At 43.6% G+C, this 26,164-nt stretch overlaps 3 protein-coding genes and 1 pseudogene across 4 annotated transcripts in view; all 4 read left to right on the top strand.

Moving 5' to 3' along the window:
• The window catches only part of LOC309808894 (centrosomal protein of 78 kDa-like), a 981,446-nt pseudogene that overhangs the window by 314,512 nt on the left and 640,770 nt on the right, over nt 1-26,164 (top strand). The gene's annotated exons all lie outside the window — the stretch shown is intronic.
• Nucleotides 1-26,164, top strand: part of LOC309807680 (interferon regulatory factor 6-like) — a 445,413-nt gene that overhangs the window by 171,605 nt on the left and 247,644 nt on the right. The window lies entirely within an intron of this gene.
• Nucleotides 1-26,164, top strand: part of LOC309808078 (forkhead-associated domain-containing protein 1-like) — a gene marked incomplete at both ends in the record, with an annotated part of 196,499 nt that overhangs the window by 96,935 nt on the left and 73,400 nt on the right. The gene's annotated exons all lie outside the window — the stretch shown is intronic.
• LOC309808079 (forkhead-associated domain-containing protein 1-like) overlaps nt 1-26,164 on the top strand; it is a gene marked incomplete at both ends in the record, with an annotated part of 92,131 nt that overhangs the window by 760 nt on the left and 65,207 nt on the right. The window contains one exon of the mRNA XM_082628086.1: nt 18,804-19,010. Within this exon, the coding sequence (XP_082484212.1) occupies nt 18,804-19,010 (207 nt within the window). The remainder of the gene's footprint in view (nt 1-18,803; nt 19,011-26,164) is intronic.

Genomic DNA, 26,164 nt, shown 5'->3' with positions numbered 1-26,164 from the left:
CAGACCTCTCTCAGACTTCCCTCAACAGATTTTTTTAAACTTTATTTTGAAATAATTATAGATGCACAAATAGTAGAGAGAATGGCACGAAGCATGTGTGGAGTCCTGTGCCATTTTACCACGTGTGGATTTGGGTGTGGCCCTCAGGATATAGGAGTATTCCATTATCAGAGATGTCCCTTGTGATGCTCCTTTTATAGTCACAATTCCTCCTCCCACCATCGTCCCCACGCTCCGAAAACCACTAATGTGTTCTCCGTCTCTATAATTTTCATCATTTATCTATGACCTTTGTGATTGAATTTTTTTTTTTTTTTTACTCAGTGTTATACCCCTGACATCCATTTAGGTTATTAGCTTGTTCTTTTATTGCTGAGTTATAGTCCACGGTATGGACGTATCACCTATGTTTAACCATTCACTTTTTGAAGGACATTTTGATTCCATTTGGGGCTATTACAAATAAATGTACTATAAACATTTGTGTACAGGTTTTTGTGTGAACATAAGTTTTTATTTCTCTGTGATAAATGCTCAGGAGTATGATTGCATGGATTAACATATATGTTAATATATATTTGGTTTGTAAAGAAACTGCCAGGCTTATCCAGCGTGGCTGTACCATTTTTCATTTCCACCAGCAATGTGTGAGATACATCCTCACCAGCAATTAGCCTAAACACTGTTTTTCATTTTAGCTGTTTTAGTAAGTGTGTAGTGGTATCTCATCATAGTCTTAACTTGCATTTCCCAAATCGATAGTGATGTTAAATGTCTTTTCATGTACGTGTTTGCCTTCTGCATATCCTCTTCAGTGAAATATCTCTTCTTATCTTTTAAGTATTTCTAATCAAATTGTTTGGTTTTTTACCATTGAGTTTTGAGAATTCATTATGTATTTTAGATATGAGTCCCTTGTCAGATAGATGGTTTGCAAATATTTTCTCCCATCCGTAGCTTGTCTTTTCATTCTCTTAGCAGAATATTTCACAGAGCAAAAGCTTTAACTTTTGATGAAGTCCAGGTAGTTATTTTTTTCTTTTATAGATCATGCTTTTAGCGTCATGTCTAAGAACATGCCACCAGGTCCCTGACCCTGAGGATTTTCTCTTATGCTTTCTTCTAAGTGTTTTATAGTTTTATGTTTAAATCTATGAACCATTTTGGGTTCACTGTCGTTTATGATGTGAGATTTAGGTCAAAGTTCATTTTTCTTGCATGTGGATATTTAGTTGTTCCAGAACCATTTGTTGAACAGACTATCCTTTCTCCATTGAATTGCTTTTGCAAGTTTGTCAAAAATAATCTGGCCATACTTTCTATGGGGGCTACTTCTTAGTTCCCTATTATGTTTCATGGATCTACTTGTCATAATGGATCTACCATTATGAGATAGCCTTGATTACTGTCGCTATGTAAGTCTTAAATCAGGTAGAGTGATTCCTCCCACTTTTCTTTAAAAAATTTTTTTAAAGAAAAAAAATTTTTAATTTTTAATTCTAGTTCCTTTGCCTTTCCGTTTACATTTTAGTGTAAGCCTGTCTGTATATACAAAATATCATGCTGTAATTTTGATTGGAATTGTGTTTAATCGTATATATCAATGTGAGAATAATTGATATACTCCTACATTGTCTTCCAATTCATGAACATGGTATATTTCTCCATTTATTCAGTGTCTATCATGAGTGTTTTGTAGTTTTCAGCATACAAGTCCTGTACATGTTTTGTTAGATTTACACTTAAGTATGTCTCTCTTTTTTTTTTTTGAGTGACTGTAAATGGTATTACATTTTTAATTTTGGTGTCCACATGTTAATTGACAGTATATAGAAATACAGTTGATTTTTGTATGCTTCTTGGTAACTTTCAACCTTAACTGCACTTTCTTATATAAGGGCTTTTGTAGATTTCTTGGGATTTTATACATAAACAATCATGTCATCTGCAAATAAGAACAATTTTATTTCTCCTTTCAGAAAAGGAGATGTGAATGCCTTGAATCTTCTTTTCCTTGCTTTCTTTCCCTGGTTAAGACTTCCAGGACTCTGCTGAACAAGAGCAGTGTATAAATCCTTATATTCGCTTGTTCCTGACCTTAGGGGAAAGCAGTCAGTCTTTCACCATTAAGTACGAGGTTAGCTGTAGGGTATTTATACATGTTCTTAGGAAGTGAGAAATTTCCCCCTTTATTCCTAGTTTTCTGAGAATGTTTATTGTAAACGCAACAGATTTAAAGATAACTCCATGAACCTCCCCGTGAGATTCTCCTCCATGATATGGTCTCCCTTCAAGGACACAGAACATCTGTGCAGTGTGCAAAGTGGGAGGAAAAAGAAGAACTGTAGTTTCTTCTTTATCCTAACAAGGCATAGATTTGGGGTAGTTTTATTTCCTGTCTGGCTAAAGTAGAGACAGAGATCTCTGTTTTGAACCTGACTATGACATTAGAAAACTGTAGTAATTTTTAAAAGCACAGGCTTTGGAGATAGACAGAGCTGGGTTTGAATCTCATTAGGCTACTTTGTGGCTGAGTGACTTCAACCAAATTACTTAATCACTCTGAGCTCCTTTTCCCTGTCTGTAAACCTCTTACCTCACAGGGTTATTCTGAGGATTAAGTGAGAAATGCATATAAAGAGCCTGGCATGTGGTGCTCAGTGAATGTCACAATGATCATTATTATGGTCTCCTAAAACAGAGACTGAGAAGAATCCTCAGAGGTGCACAGGGTTGAGATGAGGATCCACTGACATTAATAAGCCATTTGGAAAAGGGAACCAATGAGGACAGTTATTAACTAGACAGAAATTGAGTTGCATTCATTGTATAGAAATAATTGACTGCTTACTGCTCCTCGGACTTAGCTTAAGAAATACGTCACTGGGCTTCCCTGGTGGCACAGTGGTTGAGAGTCCGCCTGCTGATGCAGGGAATACGGATTCGTGCCCCGGTCCAGGAAGATCCCACATGTCGTGGAGCGGCTGGGCCCGTGAGCCATGGCCACTGAGCCTGCGCGTCCAGAGCCTGAGATCCGCAACGGGAGAGGCCCGCGTACCGCAAAAAAAGAAAAAAATTCAGGGATTTATATTAGTAAAAAGTCATCCTTGCAATTACCCAGAGGTTACATCTAGCAAATAAAAAATGATTGTTTGTTTTATTTGCCTGGATCAATCCTAAAGAATAGGCAGTCATGCTTCTAAAGATTTCTACTCATCAGCAAGGCTGACATGTTGTTTTGACTATTGGTATCGTAGTATTTCAACATCGTTTATTTTTTCCGATAATGGAAGGTAGTTACATGCTTCTTGTTTTTAAAAATTGGGAGAAAGGAAAATATAAGGAAGAAAATAAAAGTCACTTGTAATCATTTGGCTCAGGGAAAAATCAATATTGATATTTGCAGGGTTTTACCCTCCAGACTTTTTTCTATATCCTGTAAGGAGTTTGGTTCCCTAAGGCAATAGGAAGCCTGTTTATAGCCAGGCTAGTGAGAAGTGTTTATAGTCAACAGTGATAACTGTTGCTATCACTCATTCATTGCACAGTATTTACCCAGAGCCTCAGCACCGAGCCAAGTCTAGGGGTACAGCGATGTCAGAACTGGACATGGTCCCTGCCATCAGGAAGCTGCCAGGAGAGAGAGAAATAAGTCAAATGATCCCACAAAGTGTGGCTAATTCCATTCCAACATTGGGGCTGGAAAGGAAAGGAATATGGGAGACAAGGAGGACTTAACTAGACAAAAGGAGAAGGGAATGGCATGTGCAAAGGCCCTGGGGTGGAAGAGCATATTGTGAACCCAAGGGACTGAGAGAAAACCAGGGCGTCCAGAAGTCAGAGTGGGAAGGAGGAGGTCTAAGGGACAAGTCGGCCTCCTTCATGTCACCATAAGGGTTTTGATCTTTATCTGAAAAGCAGTGGGAAGAAGGCTTGAAGGATTGTAAACAAGGGGGAGACCTGCCAGTGAACATCCCGGCTGCTGTGTGCAGACGAGCCATCAGGAGCTCTATTCACAATCTCCCCTCTCCCATTTTACACGGATCAAAAGCCTCAGCCTTGCTCATTTCACAGCTAAACCTTGCAAGTTATAATTTATATGATTTGATGTGCCTTGTAAACTGTATTTTTTTAGAGTTGGATATGGCTGTTATTTAAACTCTGCTGAGAAAGGGACTCAGTTCTTCCAGAATGAAGAAACACCAAAGCCAGTGGTTGTTGGATTTTCCGTATGTTTAAGAGTGGTTGTTCAACATGAACTCCTAGGCATTCTGACCCAGTGGGTTTGGGGTAAGGCCCAGGAATCTTCACATTTATATGCTCCCCAGGTTCAGGTCGGGGGAATGGAGTCCCCTGGAGTTGGTTCCAGGACCACACTTTGAGAACCCCACCATCAGTGCTCCCTCCCTCGCCCTTCTTGATCAGCAGAGCTCCTGCTTGTGTGTGTGTGTATGTGTGTGTGTGCGTATTATTTCAATAAACTTTGTTTTGAGGAAAAGAGAAGCAAAGGTTAAACAATGAAGGGCTGACTGACCCTACCCCCTCCCCAGGGACTCCCCCAGTCCCACCCTAGGGAGGTTCCAGGATCCCTAGAAGACTGAGCTCTAGGACAGCCCAAGTCAGCGCAGGGCTGCAGCTGGGAGGGTGGAGATGGAAGAGAAAAAGAAAGAACAGACATGACAGGGGGCTGAAATGCTGGTGTCCGCACCTCCACCTTCGGTGGTCAGTGTCCTGCCAGCCGGCTCCTTTCTCATGGGTGGAGCCATCTCTCCAGCCTGTGTCAGCCCTTCTCGCGTGGGATCTGAGTGTCATGAAGCCAGACTGATCTCACACACACACACCAGATCCTATCCAGCCGGATGACTCTCGTCCCTTTTCCTGGCCCCTGCCAGTTCTGGGCTGCCTCTCAGGAAAGAACCAGAGCCTACACCATAATCTTGTTTATTATTATTAAACAAGGCTGCTGGGATTGTCCTATTATTTGCATCATTTCACAGATGTGCAGGTATGTCTGCTCTGTCAAAGGACACACACAGCTGTAACTCTGATGGGCATGGCCAAATTTCCCACCAGAGGTTTCCAGATGTGGTGTCCTGCCAGAAGTGGACGCCCGTCTGCCACTCATTCCCCAGCCTTCAGTGCTGACCCCCCATTGGATCTTCACTGATCTACGGGGTGAAGTATGGTACCTGTGTCATTTTAATTCACATTTCTCTTATTCTAAGCGAACACCTGCATTTTGAGACAGAAGGTGACAGGTGGACTCTCTGTGGGGAAATCCACGGAATGAAACAGGCCTGGGAGGGTGCACTTGCTGGCTCCCCATCTGCATCGCGCTTGTCCTCCCGCCTTGGTTGTGCTCCCGTACCCCCCGTCACCCCCTCCTCACCCCTGGCTTCTCCCCAAGTGCTCCTCGCTCTGGGGGTTCACCTGTTTGGTCTCGCCAGTCCTCAGGGAATGTTTTGTCCCCTGTTTGGGAACTGGCGGCTGATTTCATTGCTCAGTTCCCACCACAGCAATTGATGGGTGTAGTTTCTCACCGGCAGATGGAGGGCTTCCAAGAGGAAACGTTCAGAGGAAAGGGCTAGATCGTGGTCTCATTTTTCTCATTTTTTTATTGTGGTAAGATATGCATAACATAAAATTTACCATCTTAACCACTTTTATTAAGTGTGCAGTTCAGTGGCATTAAATGTATTCACACTGTTGTGCAGCCGTCACCCCAATTATTATCCAGAACTCTTTGAATCTTGCAGAACTGAAACTGCACCCATGAAAGAACAACTCCCCATGCCCCCCCGGCCCAGCCCCTGGCAACCACCGTTCTGCTTTCTGTCTCTATGACCTTGACTACTCTGGGTATCTCATATGAGTAGAATCATACCAGTATTTGTCTTTTCGTGACTGGCTTCTTTCACTGAGTATAATTTCCATGTTCATCCATGCTGTAGCATGTGTCCAAATTTCCTTCCTTTTTTAAGGCTGAATAATATTCCATTGTGTGGATTCACCACATTTTGTTTATTCATTCATCTACCAATGGACACTTGGGTTGTTTCCACCTTTTGGCTGTTGCAAACAATGCTATGAACATGGGTGTATAAATATCTCTTCAAGCCACTGCTTTCAGTTCTTTGGGATATATACCCAAAAGTAGACTTGCTGGATCATATGATAATTTTACTTTTAATTGTTTGAGGAACCGCCATGCTGTTTTCCATAGTGGCTGCAACAATTTACATTCTCACAACAGTGCACAAGGGTTCCACTTGCCCTGCGTCCTCACCAACGCTTGTTATTTCCATTTTTTTTTTTTTTTTTTTTGCAGTACGCGGGCCTCTCACTGTTGTGGCCTCTCCCGTTGCGGAGCACAGGCTCCGGACGCGCAGGCTCAGCGGCCATGGCTCACGGGCCCAGCCGCTCCGCGGCATGTGGGATCCTCCCAGACGGGGGCACGAACCCGTGTCCCCTGCATCGGCAGGCAGACTCCCAACCACTGCACCACCAGGGAAGCCCTTCCCTTTTTTTTTTTTTTTATAGTAGGCATTCTGATGGATGTGATATGAAAGAAATTTTCGATCATAATCTTTTGAATAGCATACATAATACAAATAGCTACAGCATACATTTATGGACTACTTACTGTATCTCACATGGCTTTATACATCATCTATGTATGTTCTGTATATATATTTACAGAATTATATCCTCAAAACAAATCCTGTGAAGGTGAGAACTACTATTATCATTATTATCCTCATTTGATGACATGGACATGGGACTCAGAAAGGTTAAGGAACTGGCCCAAATCACACAGCTAGACGGGGGAGGTGAGGCTGAGTTTCAGACTGAGCTGACTCAAGCTTCTAAAAACAGAAGCTTCACTTTTTGAGTGTAAATTTAGCTTTGGGAACATCTAATATCTAAATTGGAAATTCTCAGTTAACTGAGATAACAAGATAATTGAGTAAGCTAGGGAAATTCCACCCTGTGGAATCCAGAATGAGGGTTGTCAGTGAAATGTGAGATCAATGTTCTCCTGATCCTCATTCATGCAACAGACTGAGGTGGCGCCATCTAGGGGGCGATTTGGGTAAAGAGGAAACGTTGACCTGGTGCTTTCCCAGGAAGAGGAGCATTGGGGCTGTTAAGTGGGGGCCCAGCAAGAAACACCACTTATCTCTCCAATCCAGCCAGAGTAAGTTCTCTGCTTATAAGGACTGGTGGAGTTCAATTAGTCCCACCTGGATAACCCAGGATAGTCTCCCACTTTTTAAAAAATTTTTTTAAAGTTTTTGGCTGGGTTTGGTCTTCGTTGCTGAGCACAGGCTTTCTCTAGTTGCAGCGAGCGAGGGTTACTCTTTGTTGCGGTGCACGGGCTTCTCATTGCAGTGGCTTCTCTTGTTGTGGAGCACAGGCTCTAGGCACGCGGATTCAGTAGTTGTGGCACGTGGGCTCAGTAGTTGTGGCTCGTGGGCTCTGGAGCGCAGGCTCGGTAGTTGTGGCACACGGGCTTTGTTGCTCCATGGCATGTGGGATCTTCCCGGACCAGGGCTCGAACCCGTGTCTCTTGCATTGGCAGGCGGATTCTTAACCACTGCAACACCAGGGAAGTCCTTAGTCTCCCTCTTTTAAGAGCACTGATTAGTAACCTTGACATCGGCACAGTCCCTTTGGCCACGTCATGGAGCATATTCCCAGGTTCTGGGGATCAGGGCATGGGCATCTTTGGGAGACCATTCTGCCCACCACATTAATACTACCACCTGACTGGACCATTGCTTTGGGACTGGTCTGAGAGCTTTCTGGAAGAATCAGTAGGATCAATGCCACAGGCCATGGAGAAAGATGGCTGGATGAGCTGGAAGGTGATAATACCGTTACCAAGAGGGCAGGAAGCAGGACTGGTTGAGTGAGCACCTCAACATCCCGGAAGCGGCCAGGCAGTTTGGGGCCTGGAGATGAACCAGGGGTTGGAAATACACACCTGCAAATCGAGGGGGTGGTACAGTGGCCCCAGCCCATGGACAGAGTGCAGAGGAAATGGACATCTGAGGGGAGAGGAACCCGGCGTGGAGACCTGGAAGCAGTCAGAGAGGTGAGGGAGCCAGAGAGCTGTTGCCAGGCTGAGGGTATTCATCACAGAGACAGCTTGCTTTGTGCCAGGTACTGTTCTTGGCACTTTCGAGTGTATTAACTCATTTCATCCTTAGGAGGTTAGTGTTGTTTGCCCCACTTTACAGATGAGGGCGTTGAGGCACAGATAGGCTGAGTATCCTGCCTGAGGTCACAGAGGGAGGCTGGGGCACTGGGCACCACGCTCGGGCAGTCTGATTTCAGGACCAGCCTCTCCTGAGGCCTTGCCGGTCCACAGGGCTCTCCCGGGGAGACCGGGGAGGAAGGATCCAGCTGACGGGGAAGCAGAGAAGCTTCTTCTTTCCTTCAAATCCCAGACTCGTCGTCTCACCAGCGCCTGGCCGTTTCCTCATATCCTTATTCTTTTGAAAACCCCATTTTTTTTTTTACTATCTCTGCACTACATCCCTTTCTGGAGGCAGTGGGGGGATGGGGCTGGGGGATGGGATAGCCTAGAACCAAAAGGTTAAAAGAAATAGATAAAACACACACACACACACACACACACACACACACACACACGAGTTAATTTTAAAAATGTTATCCCACTCCTTTGAACATTTCACCAAGCAGTACCTTTTGTCAATCCTATGAAGCCCAGCTTATCAAACTCATTTTTGCTGCTCAGGGAGCAACCAAAGAGAAGCAAAGAACCATGCCCCAGGCTGCACAGCTGGAAGGTAGCAGAGGTGGGACTTGAACTCAAGGCTTTCTAACTCCAGAGCCCATCCTCTTGCTCATAACAGAGAACATTTCCCATTTGCCCTATGTTCTCTTCTAAGTGCTTTTGTATGTATTATATCATTTATAGGTCACCAGTAACTTATAAGATGGTCCTTTTGTTACCTTACAGATGAGGAAGCTGAGGTATCACTTGCCCAACGTCACCCTGCTAGGAAGTAGGAGAGCTGGACTCGAGCCCAGTCTAATAACCACCACGTTGCCCTGCTCCCCCAACCCCTGAACCACCAGGCCATGTGCCTCTCTCTGACAACTGTGTCACATGTCACAGGGAGGCCGAGAGCCCGAGGAGGCCCCCGAGGGCAATGGCAGTGGGTTGAGGACCCAGCGGGAGAGGAACCTCTTGAAGCCATTTGACAATAAAGGAAAAGAAGGGGGAAGGGGCGGCATTTCCAGGCCGAGGGGGTGGTGAGCACGTTCACAGGTTAGACGGAAGTTACACTGTCAAGGTGAGGATGCAGAAGAGGAGATGGTTGAGGAGAGGGACCAGACCAGGGTGGGATGAAGGCAGGACCACCCAGAGGCCCTTGGCAGCTAAGAGAAGCCTTGAAGGTCCCATCTAAGAGCTTCTCCATGCCTGGGAAGTCCAGGTCCTGGCAGGGAGCTGAAGGCACATTCACAGGGGTGTGGAGTGATGGAGGGGAGTTTCCTGAAGGGACTCCATAGGGAGTGGGCAGGGCTCAGAGAAACCTCAAAGGATAGTGCAGGGCCCAGAGCTAGTATGAGTGAGGACTGTTCCCACCCCCAGAGCTGAGGGGTGAGGGGCAGGGGCATTTCCTGGGACCTGGAGACCCCGAGGGCTGGGTAGAGTCCTCTGAGGGAAGCTGTGTGGCCCCAGAGAATGGAAGCCAGGGGAGTAAGTACCCCAAGCTCTCTCCTCCCTGCTCTGATCTCTAACCCCCCATTGGCCAAACCCAACAAGAAACCAGAGACAAGGAGCCCATCAGCCCATGGATGTAGCTGCACAGGTGGGCCTGCTGGGCAGAGGGCACCGTGTAAAGGGATGGAGGAGGGTCGGGAGAAGCAGACGGAGAATGCCGGCAGGTGCAGGAGGTGAAGACCTAGGAGGCTGTTGTCAAAGTAGAATGAAAAGCCTGAGAGCAGGGACCTGCTGTCTGGGGTGCCCAAAGGGCACTGGGCCAGCCTCAGGACAGAAGTGTGAGGGTGGCAGGAGGGTTTGGGGGCCGGGATGGACTTGAAGGAGCTGGTGAGCTTGAGCAGGGCCCAGGGTGGGTGAGCATAGGGCATTACCCATAGGGAGCAAACAGGGAGCAAAGGCTACGTGACTCAAGGAGAGGACGAGACAGAGGATAAGGAAGGCCGGGAGCGCAAGGTTATGGTCTGAGATGGGGCTTCCCAGTGCCAGGTGATGCAAGGTTGAAACCTAGCTCCAAAGGACGGTTCCAGGTACACGTCGAACCTCAGCGACAATGTCAGCGAACCTCAGGGCAACGTCATAACTAAGTCAGCTTCCCGAGGAGTCTTCCTTAAAGCACAGGGGTCATCAGAGCAGATGGTCATTGTTAATAGAAGTTTAAACGTCTCAATATTTTATGGACTCACTATATACTTTTTAAAGACATTTTCAATGCAGGAGCCTTAAAAAATGCACTTGTTTTGTATATTAGGTCCTGCCTGTCTCCTCTCTCATTATTAAATCACTCTCTACTCTGAAAATCACAGGGTACAAATCAAAGGTACAAGTTTTGGAATTAGCCTTGGGTTCAAACCCTGACATTGCCCTGTGCCAGCATCCTGATGTTGAGTGAGTCCCTTCATCTTAGCCATTTTTTAAATCGTGGTAAAATACCTATAAAGTTTACCGTCTTAACCACTTTTAAGTGTACAGATCAGTAGTTGTAAGTTATTCACATTGTTGTACAACCAGCCTCAGAATTTTTCATCTTGCAAAACTGAAACTGTACCCATTAAACAACAATTCCCCGTTTCCGCTTCCCCAGCTCCTGGCAACCCCCGTTCTATTTTGTTTCTATGAGCTTGACTACTTTATGTACCTCACATAGTGGAATCATACAAAATTTGCCTTTTTGTGACACTTACTTCACATAATGTCCTCACGGTTCATCCATGTTGTAGCATGTGTCAGAATTCCCTTCCTCCTACACTGAATAATATTCCACTGTATGGATGGACCACATTTTGCTTATCCAATCATCAGTCAGTGGGCATTTGGGTGGCTTCCACCTTTTGGCAATTGTGAATAATGCTACTATAAACATGAGTGTACAAATATCTCTTTAAGTTCCTGCTTTCAATTCTTTGGGGTATATACCCAGAAGTGGACTTGCTGGATCATATGATAATTTTATTCTAAATTGTTTGAGAAGCCGCTCTACTGTTTTCCATATCAGCTGCACCATTTTACATTCTCAGCGGTGCATAAGTGTTCCCCTACTCTACATCCTTGCCAACACTTGTTATTTTCTGTTGCTGTTTGTTTGTTTTTGATAGTAGCCATCCTAATGGGTATGAGGTGGTATCTCACTGTGGTTTTGATTTGAATTTCCCTAATGACTAGTAATGTTGAGCATCTTTTTATATGCTTGTTGGACATTTATATATCTTCTTTGGAGAAATGTCTATTCCAGTTCTTTGCCCATATTTGATCAAGTTATTTGGGGGTTCTTTTTTGTTGTTGTTGTTGAGTTATAGTTCTCTATATATTCTTCATATTAACCCTTTTTCAGATTTGTGATTTACAACTATTTTCTCCCATTCTCTAGATGGCCTTTCACCCTGTTTATTGTGTCCTTTGATTCACAGAAGTTTTAATTTTTGATATCGTTGAATTTATCTATTTTTACTTTTGCTGCCTATGCTTTTGGTATCATATCCAAAAATGCATTGCCAAATCCAATGTCATAAAGCTTTCCTCCTGTGCTTTCCTCTAAAAGTTTTATAGTTTTAGACTATGTTTAAGTCTTTGATCCACTTTGAGTTAATTTTTATACATGGTGTAAGGTAAGAGTTCAACTTAATTCTTTTGCAGTCTTTCCCAGCATCATTTGTTGAAAATACTGCTCTTTCCCCATTGAATAATCTTGGCACCCTTGTCAAAAATCATTGGACCATACATGCAAAGTTTTATTTCTGTGCTCTCTATTCTATTCTATTGGCCTATGTGCCTGACCTTATGTCAGTATCACACTGTTTTGATTACTGTACCTTTGTATGCAGTAAGTTTTGAAATCAGGAAGTGTGAGACCTCCAGCTTTGCTTTTCTTTCTCAAGATTATTTTGGCTATTTGGGGCCCACTGAGATTCCATATGAATTTTAGGATGGATTTTTCTATTTCTGCCAAAACTGCTGTTGGGATTTTGAATCTGTAGATCCTGCTGTGTAGTAATGACATCTTAACAATCTTAAGTCTTCCAACCCACGAATACAGGGTGTCTTTCCATTTATTTGTGTCTTTAATTTCTTTCAGCAGCACTTTGTAGTTTTCAGTGTACACATCTTTTACCACCTTGGTTAAATTTATCCCAAAATATGTTATTCATTTTGATGCTATTGTAAATTAAATTATTTTCTTAACTTCCTTTTCAGATTGTTCATTGTGAGCATATAGAAACACAACTGATGTTTGTGTGTTGATTTTGTGTCCTACGATTTTGCTAGTGAATGTTATTTATTAGTTCTAAGAGGGTTGTGGTTTTTCATGGACTCTTTAGGATTTTGTACATGTAAGATCATGTTGCCTGTGAACAGAGATAATTTTACTTCTTCCTTTCGAATTTGGATGCCTTTATTTCTTTTTCTTGCCTAATTGCTCTGGCTAGGACTTCCAGTACTTTGTTGAATAGAAGTGGCAAAAGCAGGTATCCTTATCTTATTCTTGAAATTAGAGGAAAAGCTTTCAGTCTTTCACCTTTCAGTATGATGCTACCTGTGGGCCTTTCATATTTGACCTTTATTATGTTGAGGTAATTTCCCTCTATTCCCTGTTTGTTGAGTGCTTTTATCATGAAAGAGTGTTGCATTTTGTCAAATGCATTTTGTACATCAATCGAGATGATCATTTTTTTCCTTCTTTCTGTTAATGTGATGTATTACGTGGATTAATTTTCATATGTTGAACCATCAAGTCTGCATTCCAAGAATAAATCCCACTTGGTCATAGTGTATGATCCTTTTAATGTGCTGTTGAATTCGGTTTCCTCCTATTTTGTTGAGGATTGCGGTATCAGTGTTCATAAGAGATATTGGTCTGTAGTTTTCTTGTAGTGTCTTTGTCTGGGTTTGGTATCAAGGTAATGCTGTCCTCTCACTTCACCATTTGAGTCTCAGCTTCTTCATCTCTAAGATGGAGATAATAATAGAGACCCTGTTTAGGGCTGTCATGCAGATTAAATGATAAAAATGCAGACAAAATGCTTCAGCAGGACCCAGTTCACAGGATGCCCTCAAAATATGTTAGATGATGATAAGGATAATAATAAAAATAATAATAAATAAATAACAGTTCATCTCATAGTTGGACAGCTGAGTAGGATGGAGCTTATACAGTCAGTCTGTATTAGCAGCAGGGCGTCTGTCCAGTAGCAGCATTTAGCAATTTTCCAAGTAAAGGGAGCGAGTGATATTATAGGGCCGAACTACCAAGCTGTCTCCTGGCCTGACATGTGGCAGATGCTCACCCAAATTTGTGGAGTCATTTAAAACTTCCTGCTTGCTTTGATTTCTTAATAATGGCTTGACAGTTTTTGAGGAACTGAAAGCAGTGAAGCCTGGGAAGAGAAAAACAAAATGTAACACACAGAATTTCTCTCATTCATGGGTTATCAAAGGTTCAAAGGACACAAAGATCAATGGCAATGGTGATGAAGATGATGTGGGTGACATTTTCCAAAGAACTAATGTGTTTTTATTTTTTTAATACTTTATTTTTTTGAACAGTTTTAGGTTTACAGGAATTTTAGCAGAGAATACAGAGAGTTCCCATATATCCACCCCTCCAATACACACAGTTTCCCCTATTATTAACATCATGCATTAGTGCGGTACATTTGTTACAACTGATGAACCAATATTGATATGCTATTATTAACTAAGTCCATAGTTTACATTAGGGTTCACTCTTTGCATTGTACGTTCTTTCGTTTTGACAAATGTATAGTGACAAGTATCCACCATTACAGTATCATAAAAAAATATTTTCACTGCCATAAAATCCCCTGTGCCCCTCGTCTTCATCCTGAGCCCCAGAGCCCCTGTGCCCCTGGCAAGCACTGATCTTTTACTCTCCTTATAGTTTTACTTTTTCCAGAATTTCATACAGTTGGAATCATACGGTATGTAACCTTTTCAGACTAGGTTCTTTCACTAAGCAATATGCATTTAAGATTCCTCCATGTCTTTTTTGTTATTTGATAACTCATTTATTTTTATCACTAGTATTTCATTGTATGGATGTACCACAATTTGTCTATCCATTTACCTTTTAAAGGACATCTTGGTTGCTTCCAGTTTTTGGCAGTTATGAATAAAGATGCTGTAAGCATGTATCCAAAATCAATGAGTCTTCATGGATATAGAGAACAGACTGTGGTTGCCAAGGGGGAGGGGGTTGAGGGAGAGATGGAGTGGGGGGTTGAGGTTAGCAGATGTGAGCTGTTACATCCAGGATGGAGAAACAACAAGGTCCTACTGTAGAGCACAGGGAACTACATTCAATATCCTGTGATAAACCATAATGGAAAAGAATATTTTAAAAAGAATGTATATATATGTATAACTGAATCACTTTGCTGTACAGCAGAAATTAATACAACATTGTAAATCGACTACATTTCAATAAAATAAATAAATAAACAATATAAATGAGTCTTAAATGTCAACAATAAGAAACCAAACAACCCAACTTAAAAATGGGCAAAAGAGCTCAACAGACACCTTACCAAAGAAAATCTACAGATGTCAAATAAGCATATGAAAAGATGTTAAACATCATACATCATTAAGGAATTTCAAACAAACATGAAATATCTCTTCATTTATTTAGACTACTTTGATTTCTTTCATCAACATTTTGTAGTTTTCTTCATATACCTCTTCATATAGCTAAGTATTTTGTTAGATTTATTCCTAAGTACTTCATTTTTTTTTTTGGTGCTAATGTAAATGGTGTTGTGTTTTTAATTTCATATTCCACTAGTTCATTGTTGGTATATAGGAAAGCAATTGACTTTTGTATATTAATCATGTATTCTGCAACCTGGGTACAATTGCTCATTAGTTCCAGGAGGGCTTTCTGTCGGTTCTTTGGGATTTTCTGCATAGACAATCATGCCATCTGCAAAATGGGCAAAAGATCTGAACAAACACCTCACCAAAGAAGATTTCTTTTTCCTTCCCAATCTATCTTTTATTCTCTTTTCTTGCCTTGTTGCATTAGCTAGGAGATACAGTACAATGTTGAAAATGCGTGGTGAAAGGGGACATCTTCACCTTATTCCTGATCTTAATTGGAAAGTTTCTAGTTTCTCACCATTAAATATGACGTTAGCTTTAGGGTTTTTATAGATGTACTTTATCAGGTTGAGGAAGTTCCCCTCCATCCCTAATTTGCCAAGAGTTGTTGTGGTGGTTTGGTGGTTTGTTAGTTTATCATGGATGGTGTTTAATTTTGTCAAATGCTCTTTTTGCATCTACTGTTATGATAATGCGATTTCTCTTCTCTACGCTGTTGATGTGATGGATTACATTAATTGATTTCCAAATATTGAACCAGCCTTGCATACCTGGAATAAATCCCACTTGTCTGTGGTGTAGAACTCTTTTTATACATCACTGGATTCAATTTGCTCATATTTTGTTGAGGATTTTGCATCTATATTCATGACAGGTATTGGTCTGCAATTTTCCTGTTTTGTAATATCTTTATCTGGTTTTGCTATTAGAATAAGTTTGGCCTCACAGAATGAGCTGGGAAGTGTTCTCTCTTCTTCTGTTTTCTGGAAGAGATTATTGAGAACTGGTATCATTCTTTCCTTAATGTTTGATAGAATTTACCAGTGAACCCATCCAGGCCTGGTGCTTTCCATTTTGGAAGGTTAATCATTATTGATTCAAATTCTTTACTAGATATGAGTCTTTTCAGAGTATTTATTTCTCCTTGTGTGAGTTTCAGTAGATTGTGTCTTTCAAGGAAATGGTCCACTTCATTAAGTTATAAAATCTGTTGGCATAGAATTATTCATAATATTCCTTTATTATCCCTTCAGTGTCCATGAGATCAGTAGTGATGCCATTGCTTTCATTTCTGATTTGAGTAATTTGTATCTTCTCTCTTTTTTTCTTGGTTATCCTGCTAGAGGTTTGTCAATTTTATTGATCTTTACAAAAAAAAGACCAAACAGCTCTTTATTTTGCTGACTTTTCTCTCTTGTTTTCCTGCTTTTTATTTCATTCATTGCTTCTTTTCTTCTGCTTGTGGTAGGCTTATATTGCTCTTCTTTCTCTAGTTTCATAAGGTGGAAGCTTAGATCTTTTCAAATGTATGCCTTCAATGCCATAAACTTCCCTCCAAGCACTGCTTTCACTGCATCTTGCAAATTTTCATAGGTTGTATTTTCATTTTCATTTAGCTCAAGATAAATTTTTATTTCCCATGAGACTCCCTCCTTGACCCATCTGTTATTTAGAGGTGTGTTGTTTAATCTCCAAATATTTGGGTATTTTCCAGCTGTCTTTCTGGTATTGGTTTCTAGCCTAATTCCATTGTGTTCTGAAAACGTACTTTGCATAATTTCTATTCTTTTACATTTGTTGAGGTATATTTTGTGGCCTGGAATGTGGTCTGCTTGGTGAATGTTCCATGGGAGCTTGAGAAGGATGTGTGTTTTGTTGCTGTGGGATGAAGCTGTGTGGTTGCAAGTTAGATCCAGATGATGGTAGTGCTGTTCAGTTCAACTTCATTCTTATTAATTTTCTGCCTGGTGGGTCTGCCCGTCACTGACAGAGGGCTGTTGAGGTCTCCAGCTACCATGATGGATTCATCTGCTTCTCCTTGCAGTTCTATCAGTTTTTGCCTTCCATACTTTGATGCTCTATTGTTGGGTACATACAATGAAGGACTGTTATGTCTGCTTGGAGAATCAACCCCTTTATCACTATGTATCGCCTCTCTTTATCCCTGATAACTTTCCTTCCTCTGAAGTTGGCTCTGCCTGAAATTAATAGAGCTACTCCTGCTTTCTTCTTGTGTTTCAGTATTTTAAGTGCCAAAGTGTTTGGTAGGAATTTGAAAAGTGGGTAAAGGCACAGTCATTTGAATCAGGCAAACCTGGGAACAAGCCAAGCGAGTCAAAGTGGCTGACTGTGGGCACACTTAATCGTTCTATGCCTCAGTTTCCTCATCTAAGAAATGAGTAACTATCGGACCTACTGTACAGCACAGGGAACTATATTCAATATCTTGCAGTAACCTGTGATAGAAAAGAATCTGAAAAAGAATAGATATTATATATATGTATAACTGAATCACTTTGCTGTACACCTGAAACTAACACAACATTGTAAATCAACTAGACTTAAATAAAAAATTAAATTTTTTGAAATGAGGAAGTATCCCTTTGAATTATTGTGAAGATGAAACGGGATAATGCAGTAAAGCACTTAGCAAATTTCCTGGCATTTGTGTAATTACACATAATGTGTCATTAATATATTCTACTAATATATGCAGTTATATTATTATCTATTCATATACTATAAGCTATTATTAATAAAAGCTATTGGTTATAATTATATTGTGGGACGTTAATATAGATTTCTAATTCCAAGTACTCTCTGTGAAAGTTGGATGAGGCACTCTGAGAAGAGTGACTTAGAAAATAATTGCAAAGTCTCAGGCTGGAGTGGATGGCTCATAGGCAGTGTCCTGAGAAGACAGAAGACTCCGCACGTGCCCTGCAGCCCATAGTCCAGGGCGCCAGGGCCAGGGGGGATGTGATATTTCCTCCTTGGTGCCAAGGTTTGCTCATTCTTCTTATTAAAGTGGTTACACAGGAGGTTTCTGACGCCACTGACAATTCACTGTCTGGGGTCTCTCTCTTTTGTGGGAAATGTGGTCACACCAGGGCCCCTATTGAAAAATAGATCATCTTTGGTAATTCTGAGTAGCTTTTAAGAAGCAACAGTAATAATTAATCACATGGGATAAACCTTCATTATACACCAAGGCTTTTAAAAGGTAGTTATAAAACTATGTTTTGTGGTGTGAGCTCAATTGTGTTTAAACTTTTTAAAAAGATTGTAAGCATAGAGAAAAGACTGGAAGGATGTGAACCACCGTGTTCTCAGTGCCTGCCTCTGGGGGACGGGAGTCTAAGTGATTTTAATGTCTTCTTTGTGTTTTTCTCTAGTTCTCATTTTCTGCATTATTAGAAAAAACATGTTATTTTAAAAATGAATAGAACAAACAAATGAAAACAACAATTATTACAAAACCTCCCCTTCACTTTAACACTTGCAGTAAATGGACAGTTGTCACTTGCCAACTGACCTTTCTGGTTTGTGTTGGGCCATTTCTGCTGTCTTGCCACTCGGGACAACCAAAAGGATACTTGCATGGGATCAGAGAACTATCACGTGGCCAATTCCTGGCCAATTCCCCCCGAGTTCCCTCTTGCCTCTGTGTTGCCTGACGCCCTACCCCAAAACTGGGCATCTATTCTGGGTCTGCTGTCAGGGTCTGGTGACCCTCCACTCACTAGCTGTGTGGCCTTAGGCAAGTCACTTAACCTCTCTGACCCTCAGCATCCTCCTCTTAAAATGAGGATTGCAGTGACTGTCCAGCCAGATGAAGTGGTTAGCACATTGGGGCCCCCAGTGTCAGTGGCACTAGTTATTCCTTGTTATTCCTGTTATTCCTGGCTCTGACTGTCCTCCTTCTGCATTTCAGTCTGCAGACGTCGACAACCATCACGCACTCATTGAATATAATGAGGCCGAAAGCAGCTTTGTTCTCCACGACTTCAATTCCTGCAACGGCACGTTCGTCAATGAGTGCCACATTCAGAACGTGGCTGTGAAGCTCCTACCCGGAGACATCCTGAGGTTTGGGTCCAGAGGGCTGACCTACGAACTGGTCATCGAAAACCCAGCCTCGGTGAGTCCAGGCCCCTGCGGGGGTGGGGTGGGGTGGGGTGCAGAGGTGCCGTGTTGTGTCACCTTCCGTGCAGCCTAGGGCTCGGGTACGGCCACAGGTGGAGTTCGTCTGGAGCGCGTCACTCTTGCTTTCGAGATTCTGCGAAGTTCAGCCCCATCGCGTGGGTGCCCGGGGAGAGCGAGTCCTCGCGCCCTCTTCTGGGCATTTCGTGGAATTACATGCAAGAGTTGTCTAGGGACCAGCCCCGAGGGAGAGCATTTTCCTGAAAAGTGAAGCTTGGCGAGGGGAGGTGGAAAGCAGGTGTGTGCTTTTGAAGATGCAGAGATGGATGCTTCCTTTTTAGACAGATCAGTGCTCTGCAACTTCCTAGCTTTGAGACCTCGGCCAGGCTTCTCTGCGTGCCTGGGTCTGGGTCTTCTCAGCGGTGCAGGGCGTTGAGAGAGTATCTATGTATAAAAAGTCAAAGTGTCTGGCCGGAGTAGACGCTCAAGGCCTGCCAGCTGTTATCACACCGGATCAGAAATGTTCCCGGGATCAGGACCTAAGGTATGGCCCCAGGTTAAGCGGAACGTAACCCAAAATTCGCCCAGCAAAGCTCAGTGACCAGAAGTATCTGGTTCAGTAGGGAGGCAGGATGGGGGCTGGTTAGCAACACAGTCCTGGGTCAGAACCCCAGCTCTGCCTCTGGCCTACTCGGTGCGCTCTTGCACAAGCCATTGGACCCCTCGGAACCTCGGTTTCCACATCTACAAAATGGGGCCAACGACAGCAATGACCTTGCAGGCTTATCTCGAGGGCTAAATGAGATGGTTCTAATTGTAAAACTCCCAGAATAATGCCCATTCGTGGTGAGCACACAATTAATACCTGTCGTGTGTGTCCCAGAGAGATGGCGTGTTAACCTCACTCCCCAGCACCAAGAACGCTGCATGGACTGAGACCTCCGAGGCTTAAAGTCCTTTCGGGAACGAGGCTGGGTATAAATAAATAAAGTTTAGAGAATCTAGGCAGAATCCTGGGTGTGGGTTACCTAGGCAGCCCTAAATACCCACTCAGAGAAGATGAGCACCGTCCCTCAGGCTGCAGGGCCCGTGACACCGCATCCACCACGTTTGGCTTTGAAAACCTGGGACAGTTTTCTCCTGCTGCTTCTCAGCCCCCTTTTCCTCCTTGGACCAACATTAAAGTGTGCTCACTTGTGGGATGCACTGGGATCCACTGGCCGCCCTGAGGAGGGGCTCCTGACCCAGAAGGTGTTGACCTGATCAGGGGTTCTCAACATGGGTTCTAAGGATCCCCCTCGTCAGAAGCACGTGGGGAGCAGACCCACAGTGCAGATCTGGGCTTCACCCCAGGCCTGAGGACTCATACTTAGGATTCCCAGATGAAATACAGGACACCCAGTTAAATCTGAATTTCAGAGAAGCAACAAATCATTGTTATGTACAGGTGTGGCCCAAGTATTGCAAGGAACCACTTATGCTAAAATAATTATTTGGTGTTTATCTGAAATTCAGATTTAACGGACACCCTATAGTTTATTATATATTGATTTATTCATTTCTTTATTTATGCGAAATCTGGCAACCATACACATCCTCCCTGGGAGTAGGGCCTGGGAATATGCATTCTCACAAGCTCCCTGATGATTCTGATGCACCGCCAATAGGAGGGAAACCGAAATTTAGAATCCTTTGTATGGAACACTTACAGAATTTTTTAGGGATCAAAGAAAAGGGGATTTCACACTCCCAAGCCTGAAAATCCAAGTTCATGAAGTTTGAATCAATGTGCCCCAACATGTCTGATTCCAAGAAATTTTCAGGAATGTTCAGTAAAATTACAGGTTCCCAGGCCCCCTCCCTGGGAAATTCTGACTCTGTGGCTTGCCTGTGGGAAGAAGAATAGGGGAGCAGCAAATAATATCTGCATTTTTTTCTTTTTTTTTCCTACAAAGATATTTATTGAAATATTATTGATAGGGGCATAAAATTTGAAACCTAAATTTCCATCCAAAGGAGGCATTGTTTAATAAATTATATTGTTTAATATATTCTAAGGAGTTTAATATATTATAAGGAGTTTGTTTATATATGGAATACTGTTCTGCCTTTTTAAAACACAGCTTTCTTGAGATATAATTGACATGCCATAAACGGCACATGTTTAAAGTCTGTAAGTGGATGGGCTTTGACATATGGGTACACCTGTGAAACCATAGCCACAATCAAGACAGTGAACAGCTCCTTCATCCTCCAAAGTTTCCTCCGGATCACAGCAAGTGTTTGTTTGCTTGCTTGCTCTTAACAGCTTCACTGAAGTACAATTTACATAACAGTAACTTCACCCATTTTAAGTGTCCAATTCAATCAATTTGAATATATTGATGGAGTTGTGCAGCCATCACCACAACCTGCTTTCAGAACACTTTCATCCATTTCTATCACCCCAAACCTCGGAGAAACCTTGGAGGTATTTCATTTTGGGGTTTGTTTTTAACTTTTAATTTTCAAAATTATGGTAAAATACACATAAAATTTACCATCTTAACCATGTTTAAGTGTACAGTTCACAGTGGCATTAAATCTATTCACACTGCTGTGCAGCCATCATCCCCATCCATCATCAGAACTTTGTTCATCTTCCCAAAGTGAAACTCTAAGCCCATCAAATCAAACCCCCTGCTTCCTTCCTCCCCTCCCACCATGCTGTGTCTGTGAATTGGACTATTCTAGGTTCCTCATATAAATGGAATCTTACATTGTTTGTCCTTTTGCGATCATCTTATTTCACTTAGTATGATATCCTCATGGTTCATTCCAGTTGAATATTTCATTGTATGGATTCACCACATTTTGTTTATCTGCTCATCCATCCATGGCCACTTGGGTTGCTTCCACCTTTTGGCCATTTTGAGTAAGTTTGTTATGCACACGGGTGTACAACTATGGAATGGGGACTTTATTTTACAAGGTGCTTCTTATATAATTGTGGGAAACAGTGATGACGACCTCTAACCTTGAGTAGATAAGACGGAAGAAGATGTTTTGTAAGAAGAGAAACCAGGAGAGCAGCAGGAGGAATCACTGACGTGAACAGCACTGTGCTAAGCAATTCACCTGCTCTCCCTTATTTCACGCTCACAGCAACCTATGAGATGGGTTCTCCCGTGATCCCCATTTGACAGACAAGGAATCCGAAACTCAGAGAGGTTAAGTAATTTCCCCAGGGCCACACAGCTAGTCAGTGCAAATTAAACACTATCCCCACTTGTGGAAAAAGGCGGGGAGAAAACCATTTAGTCTGATGCTAGCTGGAGCAGTAGCCTTGACTGGTTTTCACACCGAGGAAAGCATACTCTCACGGTCACTCGAATATACACGGAGTTTTTCAATTCTTATTCCTACACGCACTTGCACCTTGCTTCATTCCTCGGTTGACTGCAGGCAGCTGCACAAGTGTTCCCCTGGCCTGTGCCCAGGGCACTTTGCAGGACTCTCCCCAACCCCATCTTCTCAAAAGCGCTCTCTGTCGGGGCGTCCCCAGCTTGAGAAGCTTCCATCCATGACGCTCATATTCATGGAGGGGTCCTTTGCAGCGTCCGTGTGAGGGCGGCCTGTGGACTGACTGACACCTTCCTACAAATTCCACTTCCTGATGACTCCAACCTGCTGGCTGTTTAAAAGAAGAGAAAGGAAGAGGGGAAAAAGGGAGAGGTATTGAAGAGCATCTGTCATCAAATATTTTGAAGCCCAGTTTTTCTAAAAAATTCGTGGCCCTCTTGCTTCCGGCCTATTCTTGTTTCCAATTGATTTTGGGGTCCCTGGTGAGGGCGCTGTGTTTCCTCCTTGGATGGAGTTTCCACGGAGGACTGCCCTGATATCATACAGATTAAGTATGATGAGAACTGTTCTTCTCCCGACAAAGAGTTCCCAAATGAAAGCATTTAGTTCAGGTGTTGTGGTGACCCTAACCAATAGAGGAGGGTGTGACAGCATTTTACTGGGGGAGGGGGGTGACGTGCGGGGCGCTTAGGAATCCAGATGTGTGTGCAGATGTCACAGTGGTTAGAGCACGTGCCCTGAGGTCAGGCTGACTCCAGCGCCGTCCCAGCCCTGCTCTTGACCGGCTTTTATACTGGACGTGCACAAATCATCTACCTCTCAGAGTCTCGGTCCCCACTCCTGTAACAATAGTTCCTACCACCTTGAGTGACTGTGGTATTAAGTGGGCAAAGTGCGTAAATTGCTTAGTCCAGCGTCTGGCACCTAATAAGCACATGATAACCCTCAGCTTTAGAGTCAAGCAAACCAGCATGGAGCAGCCAAGATGCCTCCTTTGTAAGTGTCCTTTTGGACAGGGAAACCTCGCAAGACCTGCCCCCACTAGCAGATAAATACATTTGCAGATAAATTACCCATAGAATAACATACAAGATGGAAAAATATAAAGAAAAACTCTCGTTTGACAAAGTGCATTGGCAGGCAGGTTGTGCCCAGGACCATCCTTTTTTTTTTTTTTTTTTTTTTGTGGTCACGGGCCTCTCACTGTTGTGGCCTCTCCCGTTGCAGAACACAGGCTCCGTACGTGCAGGCTCAGAGGCCAAGGCTCACACGCCCAGCCGCTCTGCGGCATGTGGGATCTTCCCGGACCGGGTCACAAACCCGTGTCCCCTGCATCGGCAGGTGGACTCTCAACCACTGCGCCACCAGGGAAGCCACCAGGACCATACTTTGTAAATTATAGCTCTCTCATCAAAGTATTACCTAGGGCTGCCATATTGCACAACTCCAGGGTCACCATTCACAACGTAGTCCACGTGGATGGCGCCCACTGAAGCTGTGCAGGACATAACCCGCAGGGCCATCTGCAATGCCCTGAAGCAACCGTTGATTAATCCCATAGAGTCTTGGCACCAGGCGTGGGAAATTGAAGTCCCAGAGTCAGGTGTGCTGCCGTGTTGTGGGTTTTGTTTGTTGTTGCCTTTACTCGTGCTTTCTGAGCTCTGGGAAAGGAGGTGTGGAAACAATCTGTGCTAGTCACAGTGGCGCCGTTCTTACAAGGCAGCTGAGTAAGGAAACCCACGTCACCCGTATGTATCCATCATGTCTTTCTCTGTTCTGAAATACGGCAAAACGGATGGAAATGGCCAGAATGAAAAAGGAAGCCAGGCGCCACAAATGACGTGCCGAGTTGTTCCATGAGGGGGTTGACAGCTCCTTGTCGGCAGCCCCCATCCCCATGACTGCCTGTGTCTGGCCTTCCCTGTTGCCTGCTCTGCCCTGTTCCCAGTCCAGCCAGACTCTCCCACGTGGCTCCTGGATAGTGTCTTCTGTCCCTGCAATGTCATGACGTCCTGTCTTGCGAGAAGAGCGCCCTCTGTCGGCCAATATTCCTTGCTGCTTTAATGGGGAAGCTCTGCAGAACACAATCGAGAAAGCAAGGCCTTTGGAGTTAGATGGACCCAAGTTGAAATGCCAGCTGCAACTGACTTTACCTTTCTGAGCTTCAATTTCCAATTTCTGCCAAGGAGCTACTCATTAATCCCAGGTCCCCTTTCCCCCTTCAGTTGTTTTTATAGAGGTCCCTGGGACCACCCCTATCATGGCATAAACTGAGGCTCAGAGAGTTTCAGTGACTTCCCCAAGGTTAGGCATCAGTCATATAGATCCAGAGACAGGATTAAAAGCCAGCTCTCCTGAGTCCCTTGGAGGCTTTTCCTAATAGCACGAAGCATCGTGGGGCCGTGAGAGCCCAGGCAGGTCCTTCACTGCCCAGCGGTTAATGAAGGTCTTGCAATTCCCAGTCCAACCTGCAATTTCACACTCTGACAGGGGATGATTCATTATGTGGGTAAAAACGAAAGCCACTGATAATAGAAGAAAATGCATTTTCAGTTATCTGGCTTCCTTGCTTGTTTGGCTCCACTAACTTTTTTTTTGGCTGCACCAATGCAGGATCTTAGTTCCTCAACCGGGGATCAAACCTGCACCCCCTGCATTGGAAGCGTGGAATCTTAACCACTGGACGGCCAGGGAAGTCCCTGGCTCCACTAACTTTTTTTCTTTAATTATTTTATTTATTTTATTTATTTATTTTTGGCTGTGTTGGGTCTTCATTGATGCGCGCGGTCTTTCTCTAGTTGCGGCGAGTGGGGGCTACCCTTCATTGCAGTGCGCGGGTTTCTCTTTGCGGTGGCCTCTCTTGTTGCGGAGCATGGGCTCTAGGTGCATGCGCTTCAGTAGTTGTGGCATGCGGGCTCAGTTGTTGTGGCTCGCGGGCTCTAGAGCACAGGCTCAGTAGTTGTGGCCCATGGGCTTAGTTGCTCCGCGGCATGTGGGATCTTCCTGGACCAGGGCTCGAATCCCTGTCCCCTGCATTGGCAGGCGGATTCTTAACCACTGCGCCCCCAGGGAAGTCCATCCACTAACTCTTTACCAGGGATATTGCTGCCGTTCCTGGACAAATTCAGTTGCCCCCTTTCTTCTTCTTTTTTGACGATGGTGATCATACCTGATGGCTAATGTTTTATGCTCATTTATTATGGATCAGGAAGTGTTCCCAGCATTTCACGTGCACTATCTCACCCACTTCTCACAGACTAAGAAATGGCTGTTAGTATCCCTATGTCTTACAGACAAGGCACAGAAATGACACACTCGTCAGGGTCCCAGAGAAGGAGCAGAGCCGGGAGCCGGACCAGAGTCTGTGTGACGCCGGATCCCAAGGTCTTAACCCGAGGTCGGCACGTTATTGCCCAGGGTCAAGTGCGGGCCATCGCCTGCTTTTGTAAAGTTTCCTGGGAACACAGCCATCCCATTCATTTCAGTATTGCCTGTGTTGTCGGCTACAACGGCAGAGTAAGCTGGGCAGATCATATGGCCCACAGGGCTGGAAATGCTTACTGTCTGGCTCTACAGAAAACGTTTACCAGCCTCTGCTTGTAACATTATGCAGTACTGCCTCTTTCATTTGACTTGGTTTCTAAAAGAAGGACTTAAAATAGAGGGGGGAGCTGGGGAGAAAGAACTCACTCAGATTGAGCCTTACTGTGTGCCAGGAAATGTGCTGGTTAATTGCTTAAGTTTACTGAGGAATAAGAAGAAACAGACAAGCTGGAAAACTAAACTTTTAACAGTCTTTTCAATACCTCT

The sequence above is a fragment of the Mesoplodon mirus genome (assembly GCF_964341445.2).
Source record: "Mesoplodon mirus genome assembly, chromosome: 7".
NCBI classification, from domain to species: Eukaryota; Metazoa; Chordata; class Mammalia; order Artiodactyla; family Ziphiidae; genus Mesoplodon; species Mesoplodon mirus.
The sequence above is the reverse complement of the archived record's forward strand: the minus strand, read 5'-3'. Positions and strand labels throughout refer to the sequence as shown.